This window comes from Nilaparvata lugens, chromosome 3, assembly GCF_014356525.2.
Source record: "Nilaparvata lugens isolate BPH chromosome 3, ASM1435652v1, whole genome shotgun sequence".
Lineage (NCBI taxonomy): Eukaryota > Metazoa > Arthropoda > Insecta > Hemiptera > Delphacidae > Nilaparvata > Nilaparvata lugens.
This window is the reverse complement of record NC_052506.1, coordinates 86,265,021-86,289,076: the sequence shown is the minus strand read 5'-3', so window position 1 is coordinate 86,289,076 and position 24,056 is coordinate 86,265,021. Positions and strand designations below refer to the sequence as shown.

At 34.2% G+C, this 24,056-nt stretch overlaps 1 protein-coding gene across 2 annotated transcripts in view; it reads left to right on the top strand.

Annotated features, from left to right (window-relative positions):
• Positions 1-3,646: 3,646 nt before the first annotated feature.
• Positions 3,647-24,056, top strand: part of LOC111049786 (phospholipid-transporting ATPase IA) — a 45,634-nt gene continuing 25,224 nt past the window's right edge. For both annotated transcript variants that reach the window (XM_039424896.1, XM_039424895.1), the window contains exons 1-9: positions 3,647-3,801; positions 12,499-12,696; positions 14,630-14,798; positions 16,687-16,795; positions 18,890-18,999; positions 19,464-19,559; positions 20,844-20,975; positions 21,569-21,698; positions 22,390-22,586. In XM_039424896.1, coding sequence (XP_039280830.1) covers positions 3,650-3,801; positions 12,499-12,696; positions 14,630-14,798; positions 16,687-16,795; positions 18,890-18,999; positions 19,464-19,559; positions 20,844-20,975; positions 21,569-21,698; positions 22,390-22,586 — 1,293 coding nt within the window. In that variant the 5' untranslated portion in view covers positions 3,647-3,649. The remainder of the gene's footprint in view (positions 3,802-12,498; positions 12,697-14,629; positions 14,799-16,686; positions 16,796-18,889; positions 19,000-19,463; positions 19,560-20,843; positions 20,976-21,568; positions 21,699-22,389; positions 22,587-24,056) is intronic.

The window sequence follows — 24,056 nt, the reverse complement described above, 5'->3', positions numbered from 1 at the left end:
ACAATGAAAGATACGGAAGATAATTATGATACTACATTCGTACAGTGTGTGCTGTGAAGCAATTGGGTATAAATAACATAAGGTATAAATATAATGGTGAATGGAAAGCATGTGAAAGTAGAGATGGATTAAAATAAAATTAACCAGTATTAATACAGAAATTGAATTATGTTAAATGTAATTTAAAGGTGCGGATAAATAAATTGGAAAACATTATTATGAAGCAAAGAAAAGAAAATACCACCATATATTGCGATTTCTCTTCACTGATTTCCAACCACTATATATGGTGGTTGGAGGAGAAGGAAATTCATTGAACATTGACGACACCACGGAAATTGCAAATGTCAAAGAATGCCGGTACTTAGGTATGACAATAAAAGATGATGGACGGGATGAGAGAGAGATTGGATACAGGATTGCAAAGGGGAGAGTTTTAACCAGGAAGCTACATTCAATACTTTGGACGGATGATATATCTGAAAGAGTAAAGAAACATGTTTTCAAAACAATTGTGATGAGCTGTGTAACTTATGGGGCGGAAGTATGGACATTAACCAAGAGACTAAAACAAAGATTATTGGCTATGGAGATGAATTACTGGAGAATATGTTGCCAGCTGACCTTGAGAGATGAGGGTGAGATGAGAGAGGGTGAGAAATGAGGTTATAAGGGAGAAAATGAAATTGGACAGGTCAGTGGTGGATGAGGTCGAGGAAAAACAACTGCAGTGGTACGGACATCTCAGAAGAATGAGCCCCAGTCACATACCAAGGAAGGTATATGAGTGGATTCCGGCTGAGAGGAGGAAACGAGGACGACCACCAACGGTTTGGTAGAAAACATAGAAGAGGCCATGCAGAGCAGGGGCATCCAACAAGACGTATGGAGAGATAGAGGCAGATGGCGTGTTGAGTGCGGGAAACGGCCGGGAAGGCTGTAAAAACCCGCGTATTAGGTTAGGTAGAAAAGAAAATATTGAGGTTAACAAATCATATACTAAAAATAATATAAGTGTTACATACATAATCATGAAATTTGAAAAAGTATAATAATGTGAGACTAATCTAAGAATTAACAGTTTGAAAGAGATACAAGTATTATCGAACAAAAGATTCATGTGCAAAAATAATTTACAATGCATGCTTGAGAGAGAGAAAAAACCAGAGAGAGTATAAAGTGAGTTATATCATAGTAGTTATATATCTATAATAATAGGCTTAGTTAATAATAGGGATGGGGGAATTTACCTTTCTTTACCTACAATACGGGGGGAAATAAGGGAGAAATATATATTTCTAAAAATAAGAGTGAGCATCAGAGCAACTAACTTTATCCCATAGATTGCGATTGATGTATTCAGTGAACAAAAGCCTCAAGAATTCGCCTTCTAGCCTTACTGGCAGGGCCATGTACATCAACACCATCACAAAAATCATTGAAAAGCCTCACTGCTCTGTTTAATGGAGAGCAATAATTTTGCAAAGTTCTTGACCTTGGGACATGAAAGGTCCTAACTCTTCTTACATTGAAGGAGAAGGAGAAGGATCTTCTTATTATATGAAAGTGGAGAGCTAACCTTTTTTGAACTTGGGCATTGATAACTTGAATCTCAGCTATCATTGCTTTTTCAAGAAAAAGATAATTGGCAACCATGCCGTCCTTTTCATTTTCACTAAAGTGAATCTCACTATAGTTGATTATGATCAATTGGCAAGTAAAATAATCAGGTCGATCAGTAAGTTTGCTTAGGTAGTTCTCAATGGAACTACCATTATAGCCTATGGCTTAGTCATCTTTCTCAATAATATTTTTCCCAGAATTTTACTACAGTATCAGAAACATTTCTTTACCTTTGACCAATCTAATCAAAATAAAACTTATTGTTTCATTTTCATAAAATGTACATGATATTATCATAGAGAAACAATAGCATAAGTAGATATACCATGGAATTCGCAGTAGCGAATTCCTACTTTTGACTCGAGTAGGTCAAAATCCTTGTCCATCGGTTTGTTTGTATATGATACAATACATTTCTAACACTTTGATCATTGTAGCATAGAGAAACAATAGCATAAGTAGATATCCCATGGTATATAGGGCGTTTATGTCGCAACTTTTACTGTTATCTCAAGCCGATAGTTCATGTAATTCTTTCCCGTGAAGCTGTGTGACGCTGGTAGTCTCTCATACTGTGCCGTTCATACTCTCACTCTCACCCCAACAAAACAGTAAAATTCGACAATAATCAACAGTAATCGGCTTGAGATAACAGTAAAATTTGCGACATAAACGCCCTATACCATGGGATATCTACTTACGCTATTGTTTCTCTATGATATTATATAATAAAGATAAATATTTACTTTATTGAAAATGAAAATCACCACCAGCAAAAGTACAACTGGGTTGTTGGTAGGAGTTTATACTAATACAAAATTTAACAATATATTATATATTAAGCAGAATAATAACAATTCGATGAATAGAAAAACAAGTCATACAATAGGAAATTGTACTCTTAAATTTCTTGATTCATTACGAACTGTTATGCTACATCAAGTTTTAACTCTAAAATGACGGCTTGCAGACCAATATAACTGTGGAAAATATGAAATATTTATTCATTGTCTGGAACATTGTCAACAGTGACGATACTCCAGTCCGCTGGTATAAAATATTTTATATTTTTCACAAGAATGATAGACTGCAAGTCGTTATTTTTTGTTGAAAAATTTACAATTTTGTGTCACTGTATTCACCACACGTACAACAACAGTTTCACTGCAGACATCACGATTTCTCTTTCTAGTTGATCAATTAATATGATAAAATGCCACCCTATCTGTACACCACATGCACCCAAACAATTATTTCACTAAAGACATCACGATTTCGCTTTGTAGTTTTTCCAATATTAATCTATCGATGAAATTATTTTTTAGCTTTATGAGTTAAAATTTTCAAGATGGTTCTCGTTGCAGCATACAAACGTTTGGTTTTGTTGGCAACGCAGATAAAGTTATGTCGGGAGAATTATATTTGTTACATGTTGTAATTGAGTATTTCAGTAGTGTTTAGGTTTTTAAAATTATGTAAAATATTATGATAAATAAAGAATTTGATATGTAGTTGATGAATACATTGAATGAAATGGCATTCTATCTGATACTTAGACCAGTTATAGAATAGACACGGCCCATTGTATATTCATACTGAAAGTCGATGAAGCCAACATCTACTGCCATATCGCCAAATCGTGACGTCAGCATTGAATAGAAAACTTTTCTTTAGAGTCTGTTTACATTGTTTTCCATAGCAGATTGTGTCTATTCCAGCGGGAGCGCAGCGGGAGTTTACCATTTTATTGAATAATAATTTACATCCTTCTGAAATAGACACAATCTGAAAGTTTTCTATCCGATGATGACGTCACGATTTGGCGATATGGCAGTAGATGTTGGATTCAGAGGCTAGACTTCCCAGCGTGTCTATTCTATAACTGGTCTAAGATCTGATAGGGGTATCACACTTACTGCAACAATTCCTCTATAGACATCACGATTTCGCTTTGTGGTTGATGAATACATTGAATGAAAAGGCAGCATATCTGATGGTGTTGTTGTTTGTGGTTTAGAAGCGGCACATGGCGGACGGCGAGATCAACCACCGGGAGGTGGAGGTGCTGCGTGACGGGCACTGGCAGTGGGTGCAGTGGCGACATGTGGTTGTCGGCGACATTGTCAAAGTCCACAACAACGACTTCTTCCCCGCCGATCTGCTCATCCTGTCATCCAGGTAAACCGCAACAATTCCACAATCTTGCATGTTTATTTATAGTTCTGTGTTGATATTATTTGCTATGAAATAATGAAAAGTTATTTAAATAAAAAAACAAAAACAAAGAGATGTTTAGGACACAAAATAAATAACTAGAATATTCTATTATTTTAGGAACAACTTGTACAATTTTTTTAAAATATTCACAGAAACATTACTAGTTTCAGCTCCCTCTAGTTGTTTTTAAAAAGGGTACTAGTTATTATTCCCATAATAATTAAACAATTCAATTAGCCCTATTCTTCTTCTTCTCCCGAGCCTATGTTCCATTTCTCTTGGGGTCGGCCCTCCTAATCCTTTTCCGCCATTCTGAGCGTTGTTGAATTAATTCAGGCTCTAAATCCGTCGTCCTCATATCCTTGGAGATGGTACCCATCCAGGTAGTCGGTGGTTTACCAGGGCATCTCCTACTTTAGTCGCCATGTGTCAAGATTCTCACTTTTATGGTTATATAAATATATGCCCCTCCGTGTGATATTAGAACTGAGAATTTATTTGTGAATTCGGACGAATTTAACAAACTGCCTCCGGAATGGATGGAAGCTCCAGCTGGTCTATTCAAACAGAGGGTGTATAGCTGGCTACTAAGAAATCCTTTTTATTCACTCAATGAATTTTTAGAATTGCAAAGTAGTATGCTCTAAACTGTATAAAATATGTATGTGTATGAAATTTGATCTGTATCATCAAGAGTAGCATTTTAAAGATTGTGACATCTATATTAATTTGAGACATTTTCATCCATAACAAATTATTATTAACAAAGAGTGTTACGAATCTCTTGTAAGAATAGAATATTGGATTTATCGACTATTTAATTGAATCAATTAAATTAACTCATGTTTTTTATTAGATATGGACTTATTTTTTTAGATTTTCCTATTAATTTAGACAGGGTCATTTTTCAACCCATTACTAAGTGACTTCACTTTATATCTTTATATAGATGTATGTGTGTTTGATATTGAATTTAAATTCGAATTTGTTGTGTGTTGAATTAGAATTAGAATATGACGTTGTCTTTAACTATGATCAGTTGAATGGTAATAAAATTATATTTATTTATTTTTACTAGTCCCAAGTAGCCCTATCAAATACCTAACTAGAATATTTTTTTGTTCTAATTCCACCAATGTCAAGGACGCGCCCCCTCCCCTAAATATCCTAAATAAGCAAAAAAGATCGCCAGTCTCTTTATTCCAAGCACTGCTAAAAACTTTTAACTCTTATGAAAATTCTCTCTGTTATTACAACAGAGATGAAGGAACATCATTCTAACTCAATAGAATATATATTTTTTTCTAATTATCAATAAATCAGTGGTTTTTTGACAATTTCTTAGTCTTTTTCATTCAATCAATAGAATATCATCACATGGTATTTGCGGCATTTCATATACTAAATTATTCCACACTATCACGTAAAACCGCAGGGAATTGCAGGCAAATTAAACTCATGCATTACCACAATATCTACTATAAAAAAGATTAGACTAATGAAGTCACGTTTGTGAACATTATCATTGTATGAGATTACAATCCTATCGTTAGAGGTTTGTATTTTGTACCTAAATTTTTGTCCATTTTGAGATGTATTATGAATAAAAACACAAATATATTGTCAAATTCTACACAGTTTTATTTGGTACAGGACAATGGTTTCGTAACCACACAGGTTACATTTTGAAGCTGAAACCATCGTCCTGTACCTAATAAAACTTTAGGATTTGACGATATAAATGTGTGTTTTTATTTCATTATGGAACGGTTCTACAACATCGGCAGTGACATTTTTGAGATGTTTCAATTTCTTCATATTATTGTCCAATAATAATTATAATAATAATAATAATTTCCTATTATTAACACTTATTTCATGTTGTGATGTTCATGCTTGGCGGCAATGTTGAATCAGGCTATCAAATAGCCAAGAACAAATAATTAAAACTGAAAAATAGAGAAAGAAAGATGTATTCCTGATAGAGAGAATTGCCACTGATTTGCTTTACATCAAGGGTTGGTGTCCGAGCTCGGGATTTAGCTAAGTTCTAGACTTTAAACAGCTGGAGTCAGAAAATTTGCTATCCGAAACGGGGCGAAGTCGTAGTTTTTATGATAATCTTTATTTTCTTATTTCTATAATTGGAAACCTTTTTCCTTGACGAAATGAAACATCCTAAATAATTCAAAATAGCTGAAACTTTACACTATTTTCTCCTAATAAAACAATATAAAAAATCTTAAACACCCTTTATTTTTTAAAAAAAATTTAAAATAATTCAACAAAAAAATTAAAAAATGAAGGGTGCTTTAAGATGTTTTATATTGTTTTATTAATTTAAAAAGTAGCCCATGTGAATGAAATGTTTTTACTATTTTCTCTTTATTTTATTTGTGTTCAATTTTCTAGTTTTTCGAAATTTAATTTAAACGTGGACTACGTCTACGCTCCGTTTCGAAAAGCTAATTTTCTGACTCCAGCTGTTTAAAGTCTAGAACTTAGCTAAATCCCGAGCTCGAAAACTGGCCCTAATTATGCTTGTTTGATGTACGTTTATCATGTGGAATACACTATTGTGATTTAGCTGAGCAAATTCAAATCAAATGATAATGATCTATCAATCAATCTGTTTATTTCCAAAAACATAATACACGAATAAGAAATACAATATACAACATATTTTGGAATCCCCCTACTAGACTATCCATCTGTGTGTAGGGGGGGAGTTCCACTTTATACATAATAAGCTTAATCTGCTCATAGAAGTAAATAATAGAGAATACACTTATATTATGGATGTATTATTAATATTCTGATTATAAAATAGATAATATATGTGCTGATGTATATTTAAGAATGAGTATGTAGGAATATGTATGTAGGAATAAGTATACTTAATACCTTGATTGATAAAAGAATAAATAAAGAAGAAATAACAATATTTTTTTGAAGACCGCAGTGGCAGGGATTCCAGAAATTCTCAGAAGAGAGAATGAAAAAAAAGCATAAACCAGAAAGGCAAAACAGTCAAATCGGTTATATCAATGATAAAATAAATACCAATCAATTGTCTGGAAACCTTGAAGTCGTGTTGGTCACCAAGCATAACGAGATTGGAGTAGTTCTTCTGAAGCTTCCCAACCAATCTGGTACAGCCACCTGTCCACCCTCTTCCTAAACACTACCAAACTAAATGCCTCTGCTTCCCTAATCACCCCTGGCACATTTCTGTACAAGACATGGGCCAGGTATGAAGGATTTGTCAATTCAGAGCCGTGAGTCAGCTGAGGTATCTCAAAGCTGTAATTGGATCTGTGGCGAGTTGAGTAGCTATGGTTAACTGTTTCTCCCAGAAGTTCAGTTTTGTATTTTTTATGTGGATCAACAAGGATTTAATAAAAAGTTGTCTAACATTCAGTACGGGAAATTCGATAAACAATTGTCTTGTTGGGTATCTAAAGTCTCTCTTTAAAATTGTTTTTATAATTGATCTTTGGGTGACTGCGAGAGGCTCAATGACTGAGGAGGAAGCCCCTCCCCAAGCTAGAATTCCATATAGTATTATAGATTGGACATAGGCAAAGTAAACTACTTTGCACTGATCCACACTCAGAACATTACTAAGCTCTGAAAATGCGTGAAGCAGCTTTCTGAGCCTATTCTTAGCACACTGGACATGTTGTACCCAACTCATCTTGGAATCCAAGACAACGCCCAGGTATTTGTAATGATCAACGCGCTCAATCATACTACAATTACATCCAGCAGACCTGGGATTATTACAAGAATGCATCGTTAGTATTAGAGAGCCTGGATCAGCTTGATTTCTTGTAACTATTGGCATAAACTTCGTTTTTTCCACATTTACTGTAAGGCTATTGTGATCAAACCAGTTCTTTATTTTTGACAAATCAATTGAAGCACTCATGTAGGCCTCCTCCCAAGTGCTCCCAGTAGACACTAGTGCTGTGTCATCAGCAAACAGATACAACTCACCTTCAACTACTAATTTTGACAGATTGTTGATATAGATTAGGAATAGCAGTGGCCCAAGGGTGCTTCCCTGGACTACCCCATACTCAACATTCTCTTTATCACTATTTTCACCATTTATGCAAACTGATTGCTGTCGATTGTGAAAGTAACTCTTAAACCATCGGAGAGAGATATTTTTTATCCCCAATGATTCAAGTTTTTTTATTAAAATTCTCCTGTCAACTGTATCAAAGGCTTTTGCCAAGTCCAAAAAGGTTATCAGTACTTTTCTTCTTGATTTAATACTACTTGAGATAGCCCTAGACATATTGAAAAGAGTATCAGATGTATTTTTGGACTTTTGAAAACCATACTGTGAGTTGGAGATGAGATTGTACTCGTTTAAATACTTAGTCAGTTGTATTTTTATACACTTTTCGATTATTTTAGATAATGTTGCCAACAAAGAAATAGGTCTGTAATTGGAGAATATGCCTTTGGGGCCTGATTTATAAATAGGTATTACTCTGGCTGTTTTGAGAGCGCAAGGAAAGTGTCCAACCAGAATGCTTAAATTGACTATATGTAGGATAGGATGTATTAATATGTCAATATTGTTTTTAATCACTCTAGTAGGGATTCCATCACAACCTGGAGCTGATCGCCCTTTCAAACTCTTCACTACCTCCTCCAATTCCTGCCTTGAGACCGGTTGCAGTTGAAATTCAGAGTCCGCAGCATGTTCATCATCTCTCACTACTGGTTCATCCTGGGTTATTATAGAATTTGCTAGGTTTGTCCCAACTTTGGCAAAATATTGATTAAATTGGTTGGCAATTTCTTTAGTTTTTTGAGAGTCGATGACTTCACCAGGGCGGGAGAATGCACTTACGGGGAATGATTTACTATTATCTATACGACCTGAGATTTCGTTTATAACCGACCAAAATTTTCTAGGGTTACCAGTCGCTTCTTCAACTTTGTTTTTGTAATAGTTATACTTGGCTCGCTTGATTGCTGAATGTAGCATATTTCTATATTGAGTAAACTCATTTCTAAGGAGATAGTTAAATGGTTGTCTATTGAGTTTTTTTCTGAGTTTATCACGATGTCGAATAGAATTTACTAGCCCAGCAGTTATCCATGGTTTGAGTTGAGTATTTCTAGATGAAACTTTTACTTCATGTGATTTTTCGGCAATTATGTTTTGTACCGATTCAATGAGAATATCTGTTGCATTGTCAACGTTGTTTTGTTCAATGACTCTATTCCAATTGTGACTAGAAAGTGTGTTCCTCACCTTTTTCCAGTCTGTTTTAATAATGACTCTATCTGTATTAGGCGGCTTATGAGTTTTTGTCGATAATATATTCAAGCAAATAGCATAGTGATCGGTAACCGAGGACTGCAGAATAACAGAAGATGCATTGAAGAAACGCGGAAGCTTGACAAAAAAGTGGTCAATACAGGTTCCGCTGGCCGGCCGTGTAACCTTGTCAATACAGGGCACAAATCCTGCGTCACTCAAAATATCGATATAATGCTCCTCAACAGAGCCAGGGGCAACATTCAACGTATCGCAATTGAAATCACCTGCCAGAATTCGGACGACACCTGGCGATTGTTCATTGCAATATACGTTTAACGCGTTTATGAATGTAGTTAGATTAGTGCTGGGGCTGCGGTAGACAGCTAGAATTTCGCATGCCGCCCCCGCCCAGGTAAAGGTGAGAGAGAGACAGGTGGCCAGACCGCCCAGTACCAGTTCATTGCAAGTGACTGGAAGTCCTTCATCGATGTAGACCACCAACCCATCGCTCTGGTTCAGATTATTGAATGATCTAAAAGAATGGTAACCTGAAATGTTAATTGGATGGCTGTCGTCGTTAAGCCATGCCTCAGTTAATATTATGCAGTTAAACTTATGCCCTAATCCCTGTAATACTGTTGAAAATTCGTCAAAGTTACGTCTATAACTACGTATGTTCTGATGAATGACCGAGAAGCCCATGCCACTGCCGTTTCCCATAGAATCTCTATTACTAAATTTACCATGAAAGTCAAATATATCAGCACACTCTGTGCATCTTATTAGAGATACATCAAGTTCATCAAACGATTCTCTTATCATCCACCTTCTAGTGCCTTATGATCGGCATCCCAACGTGACAGCCGTTATTTATAGTAATTATTATAGTAGAAATGTAACTATTTCGTTTCACTAATTTAACATGTTAAAGCAGGAGAGGAAGAAAAGCGTTACTACTATTTTTATGTTTTTCTTTTAGATGACAATAACCCATAGATGAAAAGAAAATTATGTTGAACAAAATAGAGTGAAGGCTTGAATAGGTCAGCGGTCTGATAAAATAAAGCCCAAGCACAGATTGCAAACTTGACTCTGAAGCAATTTCAAGGTGCAATGCAAGATGCATTGCACAACAGAGACTAAGTTCGACTATGTTAATTAGTTTTAAAATATCAAAATTTAAAATTTTTAGTTTAGGCATTAGTTTTGAAGTGTAAATTGGACTTTTTGAAGTGAAAAGTGGAATCTAACCTCCTTTTTGGAGACTTTTATTTGTAAAAAATTTGGGAGAAGACAGTTTTGGGCTATGCCTGTTGTCTTTTCCCAATCATATTTTAATTATGATTGTGATTGTGAATAAAATAATTAAAATAAAATGTTTACCTATTCATAACAACGTAAACAATCATAATTTCAGCTATGACCTATGTTAAGATAAACAAATTTACGATGCATAAGTTTAAGACAAGTTTGGTATTATATATGTGTGGCATAGAAAAAAAATATGTATAGCCTATCAGAAACTAATGGCATTACGATATTATTCATGGTTATTAATTCATCCATTTGTGGAATTTGAACCTACAATATTGGTGAAACACAGTAAGCTTAGTAATCTTAATTGAGCTGTGGTAGCACCAGTGAGGATAGAAAGAGAGAGCTACTCTCTGGGTAGCACCAATAAGTGCTTACATTGCTATTCATTCATTCACACAATGATATGATATTTACATCCTAACTAAGCGTTTTATAATCAAGTCACCAACTATATAACAGCAGTGTGAGAGCGTTCAACTGCAGGCCACATATGAATATATATATATATATATATATATATATATATATATATATATATATTCATACATACATACACATATAATAATTAGACTATCAGAATAAAACCTAGATATTTGAGTTCATAACTTGAAGGATGAAAAAAAAAACAAATAGAGTTCTTATCCTAGGTGAGAGTTTAACATAATCCAAAGTCCAGTCATAGTTTAATTGTATAGAAATTATAATTGTTTTACTCATCCTCAGCCCGAGGCGTCGACGCTGACGTTGACCGACGCATCTGTCGTGAAGTTCTCCATCTGCTGAATAGTTTTGATCAGCGTGATTGGTGCTCCGGACTCTGCAGACTTCTTGACGTATATTCTGCAATCCCTTGTCCATGCAGCTGCAAGTTTTTTCTCGCGGACGAGACGTTTCGCGTTTCCCAGGATGAATTTGTTGGTTGGGGAAAGATGCTCGTTGACGTACACAGAGGTTGGGGGCCAGTTGATGGATAGCGAAGCAGCTGTCAGTTTCTTGCGATTGGCCCGTGCAGCTCCTATCCACGAAGACTTGTAGTCTCTAGATATGAACTTGACAATTATAGGTGGATTGGGACGTTCGTTAGTCACGCCTAAGCGGTGCACGGTTGAAATAAAGTTTATGTTGTAGTTGACATCAATAACGGCAGCGATTCTGTCCAACAAACCATATAAATCTTCACCTCGGTTGTACGGAACACCTGTAATTTCTATGTTGTCTTTTCTGCTAAACTGTTCCATATCTTTGATTTTGTCATCAAGAAGATGAACAGTCTTTTTCAGCTTGTCATTTTCTTCCCTAATTTTCAAAAACTCCGACTTATGTGATTCATTATCAGATGCAAGCAGTGCGAGAGTGTCCTGCATTTTGTTGATAGCGCTATTGACACCTACTAGTTCATTCTTAATGTCAGTTACATTAGTGGCCACTCCACCTATCTGCTTTTCCATGTTTGTCCGCATACTGGCTATGGACGCAAGGATTGCGTCTTTAGATTGTGATAACGGCGAATCACTGTGGCTGGAATCAGACGAGTCTTCACCCAAACAAGAGTTGCATTTCCACGTATCCTTATCGAGTTTCGTGAAGTCAACTTTAACACATTTTATATGGAAAGTTGATTTACAGGTTGAGCACGTAAGCCTATCTTTTTGATGTTTGATTTTGTTTGCACACTTGGAACAAGACCCCATCGTAGAAGTTGTTTGTATATTCTGATAGTCACTGACCACACTATACACGCTTAATAGTAATAAAAAGTAGATCACGATTCAACTTTTAGTATAAACACTCGTTATATGAGTACATGATAACGTATTACAACGACCGGCACGCCAGGCTGGAGACCTAGGCTAGAGCGAACCGATAACGATGTTCACTCATCGGCGTCTCGACTAGAACTGTACTATACTTTTACTATACTATAGTATTTAGTATAGTATATAGTATATAGTAAAATACTATAGTATTATAGTATATAGTATAGTACTATACTATACTACTTTGTACTATACGACTAGAACTGTTGCTATACTTTTGAAATTGATTTGTTGCAGCGAGCCGCAAGCCATGTGCTACATAGAAACAATGAATTTGGACGGAGAAACAAATCTGAAAATCAGGCAAGGTATTCCAGAAACAGCCAAACTACTGGAAACCAAGGATTTGGTTCTGTTCAGAGCGACTGTCGAGTGTGAGCTGCCCAACAGGCAAATCTACGAATTCAATGGCACATTCAGAGAGAAAAACAAACAGTAAGTTGATCTGACAGAATAATAATAGTATAGACAAGAATTTTTTTTGGATTTTCATATGTGCTCCAAATTTTTTCAAAATAAATGATATATTAAAATGTAGATAGTCTATAAACATGTGATGTTTATTCTCCAAAAATGTGATTATTGTTGCTAGTTTAGGGAAGTGACAAATGAAAGTTGTCAAAAGATTGTCTAAACCTTAGACCAGTTATAGAATAGACACGCTGGGAAGTCTAGCCTCTGAAGCCAACATCTACTGCCATATCTCCATATCGTGACGTCAGCATCGGATAAAAAATTTTTCTGTAGAGTTTGTTTACATTGTTTTCTGATAGTGTCTATTTCAGATGGAAGTAAATTATTATTTATGAAAATGGTAAGCTCTCGCTGAAATAGAAATAGAAAACAATGTAAACAAACTCTGCAGAAAAGTTTTTTATCCGATGCTGACCTCACGATATGGCGATATGGCAGTAGATGTTTGCTTCATCGACTTTCAGTACTAATATACAATGGGCCGTGTCTATTCTATAACTGGTCTAAGGTCTAAACATTATATGAAGATTCATTTTTCAAGTTGTCATCCATTCTCTAAAGATTCTGGTCATACTCATTCAAAACTCCAGAACAGAAGAATTATTTATGTCAGGCTTTACTATCAATATTTTCGCAGTTATAAAGTTCTCATGACTATAATTTTTAGTAGGGAACGTGAATAATTCAAACTATATTTCTAGTTCAATATAGTATATGTTCATTTATTTATTTATGATGGATTGATAATGGATCCCTATGCAAAAGATATCTTATATCTTGGAAAAACCACCTAGTAAGAGAGAATAGTTATTTGTGCAACTAGTGCGCAAAGTGACAGTTTGCTGCACCGAAAGAAACGTTTTCGCACGAGCCGTAGGCGAGTGCGGAATAATGGTTTCTTGAGTGCAGGAAACGAACTTTGCGCACGTATTTCACATTAAATTTTTCCTACAGTTACCATTGAATATGAAAAGTGGGTAATTATGGGAAAAATTCCCTGAAATCCATCAAATGTTTTTCTGTGTAATTTCATTATTAATAAAAACCTTAATTTATTTAAAATTGAATAATAATAATAAAATTATAATGATTAGTAATTCAATTGAAAATTTATCTGACTGCTTGAAGGGGGTTTATCTTATGTAAGCATTGAAATGACTATAGTGAGGTCCACGTTATAATGACATTATTTGATAAACTTTGATGTTGCTATCCTTGTCTATCGTTCGACAAAGTAGGTAGTACTATCCTTTACTCCACAACGAAGCCAAATCTGTTTTTGAATATGTAGAAATATAATTAATCAAGGCACATAATAAATAGGCAACGCTGTTCTCCACTGCCATTATAACTTGGACCTCACTTTACCACAGTCAGTGTTACCAACTTAAGTTTGATTTTCCTGCACTGGTGCTCCATATAACCTACTAACTATTTTGCGTTGTCATGCTACAAATCTGGGGTACGCATAGTAATACTTTGTGCACTAGAGCGGAAAAGTGATTCTTTGCGGCCTGCAATCAGTGCAGAAATGGTCACTTTTCAAGGTATCTGTAGGAAAAATAACTTGTTTTCTTGCCAAAAAAAATGATCGGGATTCCTTTCTGAGAACTAAGAGAAAAGAATTAGGTTCTAGGTTTAAAACGTAATCAATATGAATTTTTTTTCCATTCTAAATCTTCTGAATCAGTTTAAAAAATCAATGAACAATTTGAAACAGGCTTGGAACTGATAACAACGTTTTTTTTGTTAGTGTAATTTGTCATGGGTTTCCCCACCATATGTAACACCTCGTCAAGAATATAGGAGAAGGTATATAGACAAAATATTTCCTGACTCACATAATACTCACGACTATTTTGTAATAAAGTGATTGTTGCTGCCAATGTTTCAGGCCGATTCCTTTGGGACCTGATAGGATATTGTTGAGAGGAGCTATGCTGAGGAACACCAGCTGGGTTTTTGGATTGGTCATCTACACCGGACACGAATCGAAGCTGATGAAGAATGCTACAGCCGCGCCCCTCAAACGTTCCACTATCGATAGGTTAACGAACACGCAGGTAATTGCCAAACTAATATTTTATTTTAAAACACCTTGTGATATTTTAAAATTAAACACAACTACGTAGTTTCGACATTTAAATGTTTTTGAAAATTCGTTTTTCAAAATCAAAATTTTAGAATGTAATGTCGAAACTAGTCAATGTAAAACTGTTTTTTATAAACAATTTTTATCCAATCATGTTTAATTTAAAAATATGACAAGGATACTATACTCCGTGCAAATCTTCTTCAGACTTGGAGGAATTTGCGGCGCAGAGAAATGGAGGGAGATCAGCCAATTGCAGTGATGGATTGAGTCATAGGTGGAAGCGTAGTTGTCAATTTGTCGAATAGAGTCAGTTGAGTCTGTGATTGCAGATAGGAAACTACCTTAGTTTAACATGAGCGCTTGAATACTCACTGGAAATTAGAGAACGCCAGCTGGTAAACAATGGCAACATAGCCGCCGTTGTATCCCTACCGCTGTATGCCTTCTCCGCTGCGCATGTCTATCCCAAGTAAGAAGTTGATTTGAACGGAGTATAGTTATTTTCTATGATTGAACATTCAAGTAGCCTCATTAAAATACTTCATTAGCAATTCATACATTTTGAGAGAATAAACACACAGGTAATTGTCAAGCGAAAATTTCATTTGAAAACAATTCATATGTTTTATGAGAAAATAAGACACTTAGTTTCGGTTGCACAGCAGCCGGTTAAATTTTAACCGTGATTAATACCACGAGAATCAATCAGAAGCCGTATTTTCAAAAACGCCTGCTCTGATTGGTTCTCGTGAAATTGATCACGGTAAAATTTAACCGGCTATTGTGCAACTGGGCCTAACTCTGGTGGTTAGAGTTTGTGGTTAAGTAGAGATGAATGACAAACACTGTTTACTGTTTTTGAAATTTTCAACTCTCATACGGTTTACATCATTTTGCTAAATGTATGCTAAATGTATGCTAAAGGTATGAAGAAGCTCCACTTTTGCTAATAAAACTTTGCAGGGTATACAGTAGGTATTAATGCACATGAAGATTATTGATTGAAATTTCACAGAAGCATACTTAGTTATTTTCAAGTGGAAGGATCGTCTCAGTTATACCATAGAGGAAAGATAGTATAAGAAGGTATCCCATGGTAGGTTACTTTAGATAATTCATGTTCCAAATTTCTTCTATGTTGAAATGTTGATTGTTAGATACTGTAGTCCTAATTGCACAGAATAGTATTCAGTTGAAAAGGAAGAGCTAAAGTTTTTGTAAAATTCTGGTTCTATTTGATTGACCAAATTCATTATCTTCTAATGAAGTGGTTATTCTCATTATTACCCTAAACTGTATGAAATTCAATCGTACATTAAGTCATGTTTAATTAATGATAAAAATATTAGTCACAAGTAATGATATTAAATAATGTAAATACAAATTCATTGATAATAGAATTAGCATATTTAGTACTATCAATAAAATATAATTAAATAGAGATATGTGATGCAATAATGTAATAATGTTGCTATGATTACAATATCGATCATCACTATATTTTATTCTATATCTGTAAGATATTATTCTTTAAATAAATATCCTGATACAAATCAATAAAACTTTTATTAGTTCCACACATTCACATTTTATATAATATTCTTAATCTATACTTTGAGCTTTTATCGTAAAAACTAGCTTGTTTATTTATTTTATCAACGATGTTGCTTTTTGAATTAATCACATGACTACTTTCATATGATGATAACATCATAAGTCAAAATAGAATAACTATCGCTAAAATCTCATATCCTACATATCCGATCTTTGTCTTCCATATTTTTCTATTTCAATCAACTAAATTGTTAGCTCATCCTCGTTAGACAATTGTTTTAAAGCGTTTGTTTTTGTTGCAGGTCCTCTGCCTATTCTTTCTTTTGATAGTCCTTTGCTTAGTTAGTGCCATTTGGAACCAGATTTGGACGAATGCGCACACAAAAACAGACTGGTACTTAAATCTTCAAGGTAATCATCTTTCAATATTTTATTCATAATAGTATTTATTTAAAATTAGACTGGCATGGTTTGTGCAGACGCTGAAGAATTGTGAGAAGGCTAGTATTACTGTGGAGGAGAATATTCAAAATAGAGAAATCTCCAGACAAAATTGCAGAGTTTCCTTCGGGGAGGAGGAGGAGGAGGGAAGTAGACTTGAACCCCACAACATCGAACAGCTGAGAAAGGATAGATCAGAAAGAATGAAATTAATGTGGGCATGTAGGCGAATGAAGCTGCGGAACATTACATAATAGTGACCTAGAATATTGATTAAACGTGCTCTCTCAAACGAACTATTCGAATAAAATTAATTATATTGAGTCAATTTTCAAAGTAGTAACCTAATTTTCCAGTGCAGGAGAAATGTTAAATCAGGCAATTACTTGGGTCTTAGGTGATTAAATTCTATATTTAAGAAAATTTGAATGATATGTACTGTTTAGAATGATCAACTCAAACTCTCTGGATGTTTAGAAAACAAAAACCTTGTACGAGCCTAATAGCATGTTAGTGAGACTTTAAGTTTTCATCGAGAGATGACTTGCTATTAGATTGAACGTAAAATATTCTGCGAAAATAATAACAGCGAAATTGGATCATTATCTGTACAGAATTGGTTGCACTTTTTCTACTTATGAATCTCTCATGTCGGACGAAATTAGTTGAAATATGATGATTAGTCTCAAGTAATCATATTAAATGAGTAGAGAAACAATAGCATAAGTAGATATCCCATGGTATAGGGAATCGTTGAATTGTTTTAAAGTTTTAAAATGTTTTTAATAAAAAGGGTACTTAAAGTTTTATATTGTTTTTATTAATTAGTACAATCTAAGTTTTATTTGAATATATTTCTATTGATATTACCATAGAGAAACAATAGCGGAAGTAGATATCCCATGGTATATAGGGCGTTTTATGTCGCACCTTTTACTGTTATCTCAAGCCGATAGTTCATGTAATTCTTTCCCGTGAAGCTATGTGACACTGGTAGTCTCTCATATTGTGCAGTTCATTCACTCTCACCCCAACAAAACAGTAAAATTCGACAATAATTAACAGTAATCGGCTTGAGATAACAGTAAAAGTTGCCACATAAACGCCGTATATACCATGGGATATCTACTTACGCTATTGTTTCTCTATGGTAATATCAATAGAAAAATATTTAAATAAAACATAGATTGTACTAATTAATAAAAACAATATAAAACTTGAAGTACCCTTTTTATTCAAAACATTTTAAAACTTGAAAACAATTCAACGACTAGTTTCGACCTACTTTGTCCATTTTCAAGTTGAAATGATTAATGATATAGGCTAGATATAGCCATAACCATACAGTCATAGATAGATTGTACTATAATGATGCTGTTGCAATTGCAGAATAGATCATCGTTGAAAAATTAAACATAATACCTTGGCATTTCCGCATTTGACTGTAATTTTTTTCTTTCTAAGCCTCAATCTCATTGACTGCTTAGGTGTGAGAGATCGTACAGCTCAATTTAAACAATCTACATCCTTATATGTCTTGCCTTAGCAATAACTAGACCATCATAGTTATAAGATTTAGGCCCGGGTTTTAGGAAAATTATTAATTCTTATGAGCTATTAAACATAGATTCAATGGTACATTAGAACTAATTAATATCATAGAAGCTGGGTATTAGTCTTGAAAAGTATTGTATGAGGTTATTTTCATATTGAATGAAAAAGACCAAGAAATTGTCAAAAAACCACAGATTTATTGATACTTAGAAAGACCGGTTTCGGTTATTACACCATTGTCAATCTCTGATAAAGGTTATTTTCATTTCACATGATTGTAAGCTTTGATGAGAATAATTCTTGATAAAATTAGATTAGGACTATTAGACCTTAGAACCTTTTATTCACTCATTTTCATTTTATATCCAAGCGTTGACGGGGAAATGGTTAGGTTAGGTTGCTTAGAACATCATATTTTACTTACTTTAAATTGACTCATTTTATTATTAAGTCTATTGCAATAATTTGTAGTGTATCACAATAATTGATACTGAGTTTTTTTTGTTTCAGCTGTATTTAATAGGAGTTTTGGATATAATTTGTTGACTTTTGTAATTTTGTATAACAATCTCATTCCAATATCGCTACAAGTTACCTTGGAAATCGTCCGATTTGTTCAAGTGAGTAATATATTTCCTTTCGTTTCCAGAACATATTTAGAATATTTGAATAAATTAAAAGATATAAACGCGATACTTATGCAACCTACGAGCGAAATGTGAAACTATCCTAGACCTGACTGGAGAGATTACATTTCTTGGCATAGAACAAAATAGATCCGATTGTACTATAATATGATGACAAAACTAATAAATTTTCTGTCAATCTATGGATACTATGAACTGTGCTTTTTATAATAGTAGAATAATTGCAATGATTTTCATATCAATAAAGTTCATAAAATTCTTGTTCAATATAAATTTGGGAAAATGATTCTTCATTAAATCTCCCAGTATGATTTATATATGAATTATACTCTTTATATAATGTTTAGATTAATATTTTCACGTTTTCATAAAGTTTGTTAAGACTAGTTCTATGACTATTTGTAAGACTGCTAATATTTATCTGTTCAATTTTTTAGGCGATTTTCATAAACATGGACATTGATATGTATCATGAAGAATCGAATACACCAGCAATGGCTAGAACATCGAATTTGAATGAAGAATTAGGAATGGTAAGGATGAAGCTACTTACATTACCTTCACTTTTTTCTCATCTAAAGAGAAAACCGTTGGAACAATTAAATCAATCTATATTTTTGTTTGTGAAAAAAATTTAAGCTGAAATATGTCTGAGTAGGTACCCAAGTTCCAATTAACTTGTGATAATATTATTGTCTCTTGATTCAATTCATCTTAATCAAATAATTTTACCAATGTAATAATCAAGATCATTCAAAAAATATTTGTCTCTGAAAGTAATAATTTTCAAATAATAATGATGTTTCTATTCATTTCCTATCAATCTTGTATTATATTCCCAGAAAACCCGAATACCGCGAACCCTCTAAAAAACCAATAACCAGAAAATAGATCAAACTATATCAAATGATATTTAATTATGTATGTAGATCATAATAACTGACATATAAGTGTTGATAGTTCGAGTATTTTAATTGTCATGTATGTTTTAGTAATTCAACTCAATTTTACATTAATATCAAGCTATTAAAGCCTACTATAGTATAATAATAATACTAATAATTTCTCTGGATGTTGGACAACACATCCATAGGAGTTTATTCATGAATTCAGGAACATTACATAATATTTTTATACATTTTCAATAATATAACATTATTCAAAGTTTTTAAAATGATACCTCACTGTATAGTATAATATGTATCGAGGATATCATCAAGATGGATAGTATGATAGTATACTTACTTACTCCTTGGCGCTACAGCTCATTCAGAGCCTTGACCTCCTTCAAAAAGCCTCTCCATTCGTCTCTATCGGCAGCATTACGTCTCCATCCCCTGACACCCAGCTTCCTAATGTCGTCCTCCACATCCTCCAGCCAACGCTTTCTCGGACGTCCTCTCAGCCTTCTCCCTCCTGGGTTGTTCCTGAAGACCTTTTTTACAATTCTTGAGTCACTCATCCTCTCAACGTGTCCCAACCAACTCTCAAACGCCTCACTTTTATCTCGTCAACAATTTGACATTTCTGGTACATATCACGCAGCTCTTGATTTGATCGTATTCGCCATTCACCATTAACATATACAGGGCCAAATATCTTTCTCAAAATCTTTCGCTCCCAAATATTTAATAGATCCTCATGCTTCTTTGTCAAAACCCATGTCTCTGCTCCATACAAAACAATTGGCTTCATGAGTATAATAGTATATTAATGTTTTTACAGTTATATACTTTGAAAATTCCATTTTCACAACATCTTCTTCATAATTAATATTATAGAAAAACATTCAATTCCATCTCATGTTATTTTTTCAGGTTAAATATATATTTTCTGATAAGACTGGGACATTGACTAGAAATGTGATGGAATTCAAACAATGCTCCGTAGCTGATGAAATCTATTTCGCTCCAACGACGGATGATCCCACTGAATCGATGCTTATCCAGGTAACTTATAGGATTCACTTCATAAAAATCCATATTAAAATATTTTAGGTTAGAGAAAATATTGTTATTGATAGACAATATTCTGTTCGAGTATTTTTGCTCCAAACTTACTGGATGAAAGGTTGAGAACTGGAAAAAATGTGAGACACGCTCTATTATTTCTGTCAGTAAAATATTGTAGGTTAGAGAAAATGTTGTTATTGATAGACAATATTCTGTTAGAGTCTTTTCGCCACAAACTTACTGGATGAAAGATTCAGAACTGGTAAAAAATGTGAGACACGCTCTAATTTTTCTGAATCACTCATTCTTTTTATTTCACTTTCAAGTCGTTAAGTGGTGAATAATGCACGGTGTTACGGAGTGCCAGTAACTAAGAACTGCCATAGTAGATTGTTTTATTGTGTTTTTATAAGGTGATGCCCTCAGTAAACTAATTTGAATTGAAATTTTATAAGTTTCTGAGCTCTGACTTTCATTTAATTGAATTAATAAAGTTAACTTCTTGTTAAACCATTCAGTCTATTGAATTAAATAACATGTAATTCAAATGTAATAATATTGGAAAATAATAGCAATTGTATCATTTTCAGCATCTTGTTCAACGCGGGCCTAAATCAGAAACGATAAAAGAGTTTCTAACATTGATGGCGGTCTGTCACACTGTCATTCCCGAAAAAGTCCCTGAAACAGGAGAGATAGTTTATCATGCGTCATCACCAGGTAAAATCATATTCCTTTATTTTTTATTCCATTTATTTATTTTACTTTAGTAACTGAATGCAATGCACTAAATAGTATACCAAGATGAATGCTGTTTTTTCAATTCTGGTTTTAAGCTTCTGAAGGTATAAAATTATCCATCCTGTTATTCTTCGAGTGCAATATTTATCTTCTCATTGCAGACTGTCAATTTTTTGAAAGATTATTGTGAATCTCAGTAGTGGTGTCATCATGAAATGATTTGTCTTTTGTAATTTATTGTAGTTGAAGTGTAATGGTAAATAGCTTAATATATAATTAAGGTTGTGCATTCAATATTTATATTAATTTTTTTCTTCTTCTAATCTATTGAACAGGTTCTTAGGACATAATCTATGCAATTAAAATATTTTTATAAGCTTCTGTTAGCTAACAATAGGGCTTCAAAAGTCACTTTTTTGAGGCAGATGGTACACAAACCCTACAAAAACTACTGGTCAGAAAAATTTGAGAAAAATATGCAAGTCTCCTCTTCAATAAAGCAAAAATCACGTCAACTTTGTTTTTGATTGATATTACTATTTGTCAATACTTATTAGTACATATTTGATTTGATGTGTAAGAAATATTTTCATAAAATATCTATTTAAGATGTTTTTCTCCCATTTCACTGCCTGACACTAATCTGAGATGTATTGAATTTATGTTGCAGATGAACGAGCTTTATTACAGGGCGCTAAAGCATTCGGCTTTGTTTTTGATACAAGAACACCACATCAAGTAGAAATCGTAGCTTTAGAAACTCGAGAAACGTACACTGTTTTAAACGTATTAGAATTTACGAGTGCCAGGAAAAGAATGTCTGTAATTGTGAGGATGCCGAATGGAAAAATTAGGTTATATTGCAAGGTTAGTACCACTTTAATATTGTATCCTATTGTATACCTCAGTTTTTATTGAATAAATAATACAATAACATGAATATTTCATAATGATTAAATTCAATTTCTTTCTATTTTTCTATGTAGCCTGTAGGAAAAATTATAGTAGGCTTTGTCTCCGTGATTTTGAAACTGCAAACAGGCAAGGCATGGTTCGCGGGCTAATATTTACGACTTTCCATAAAACATCAGGCTTCAGAGAACCTAGATCGAGGAAGCTCCCTACACACAGAGTTTTTTCATGAATGAGAGAGTTGCAACGTTTAACCTACTAGTAGTTCTGTGAACAGTAGACCTCACGCAGTATTCTCATCCACAAGTACCTGATTGAAACTATAGACCTTATGGAAATACAGCAATAGACTGGCTTCTTCACACATCTGTGTAATCACTTGTCAGCTGATTTATGATGAATAATTCTATAGTCTGATTTTTACTCTAATATTGGCGTATTAAGGAGGCTTCTTTTTCCTTTTATATTATCCTTGAAATGCAAAATTTCCAAAAACTTTGTATATACGTCGACGCGCAATTTAAAAAGGAACACACCTGTCAAATTTCATGAAAATCTATTACCGCGTTTCGCCGTAAATGCGCAACATATAAACATTCAAACATTTAAACGTTAAGAGAAATGCCAAACCGTCGACTTGAATCTTAGACCTTACTTGGTCTAACTGCGTCTTCAGACTTTGTTTCCAACTCAATATTATGCAATATGGTGCTTTCCACTATCACTGCAGACTACTGTACTGTACTTAATACATAATAATGGAAAGAGCGTGTTGAACGAATGTCAGCTGATAGGCTGTGTTGTGCTGAAAGGATGTAACTCCAAAAAGTTCCTTGTGTATCTTTTCGGATGCAACACGTTGCTTTTGAGAAGATACAAACGAGCATCTGTTGCTTATGGAAAGATACATTTTCAAACAGGTTTGATGCTTATGAACGGGTAGTATTGTAGTCTAGTGGCCCTCCACCGATAGGCAAAGCTACAGGACCCGAACTGTAAATATGCATTAGGGGATTAGGGTATGATGACATTGGATACGTTTAATTGCAAGTGCACGTCAGATCATGCATGAGCCAAAAAACAAAATTGGGAAAGAGCCAACACGTTGTGACTGTAGTTGCTCCCACTGAACGCAACCAGCAAGTGCAGGCTTTCAGTATGAGTGTTCTTATTGCTCTATGGTCTTTCCAGATTTTGTTTCTCATCTGCACGCTTGGTCATAAATAACCAAACGTGCCACGCTTGGTCATAAATAACCAAACGTGCCACGCTTGGTCATAAATAACCAAACGTGCCACGCTTGGTCATAAATAACCAAACGTGCCACGCTTGGTCATAATAACCAAACGTGCCACGCTTGGTCATAAATAACCAAACGTGCCACGCTTGGTCATAAATAACCAAACGTGCCACGCTTGGTCATAA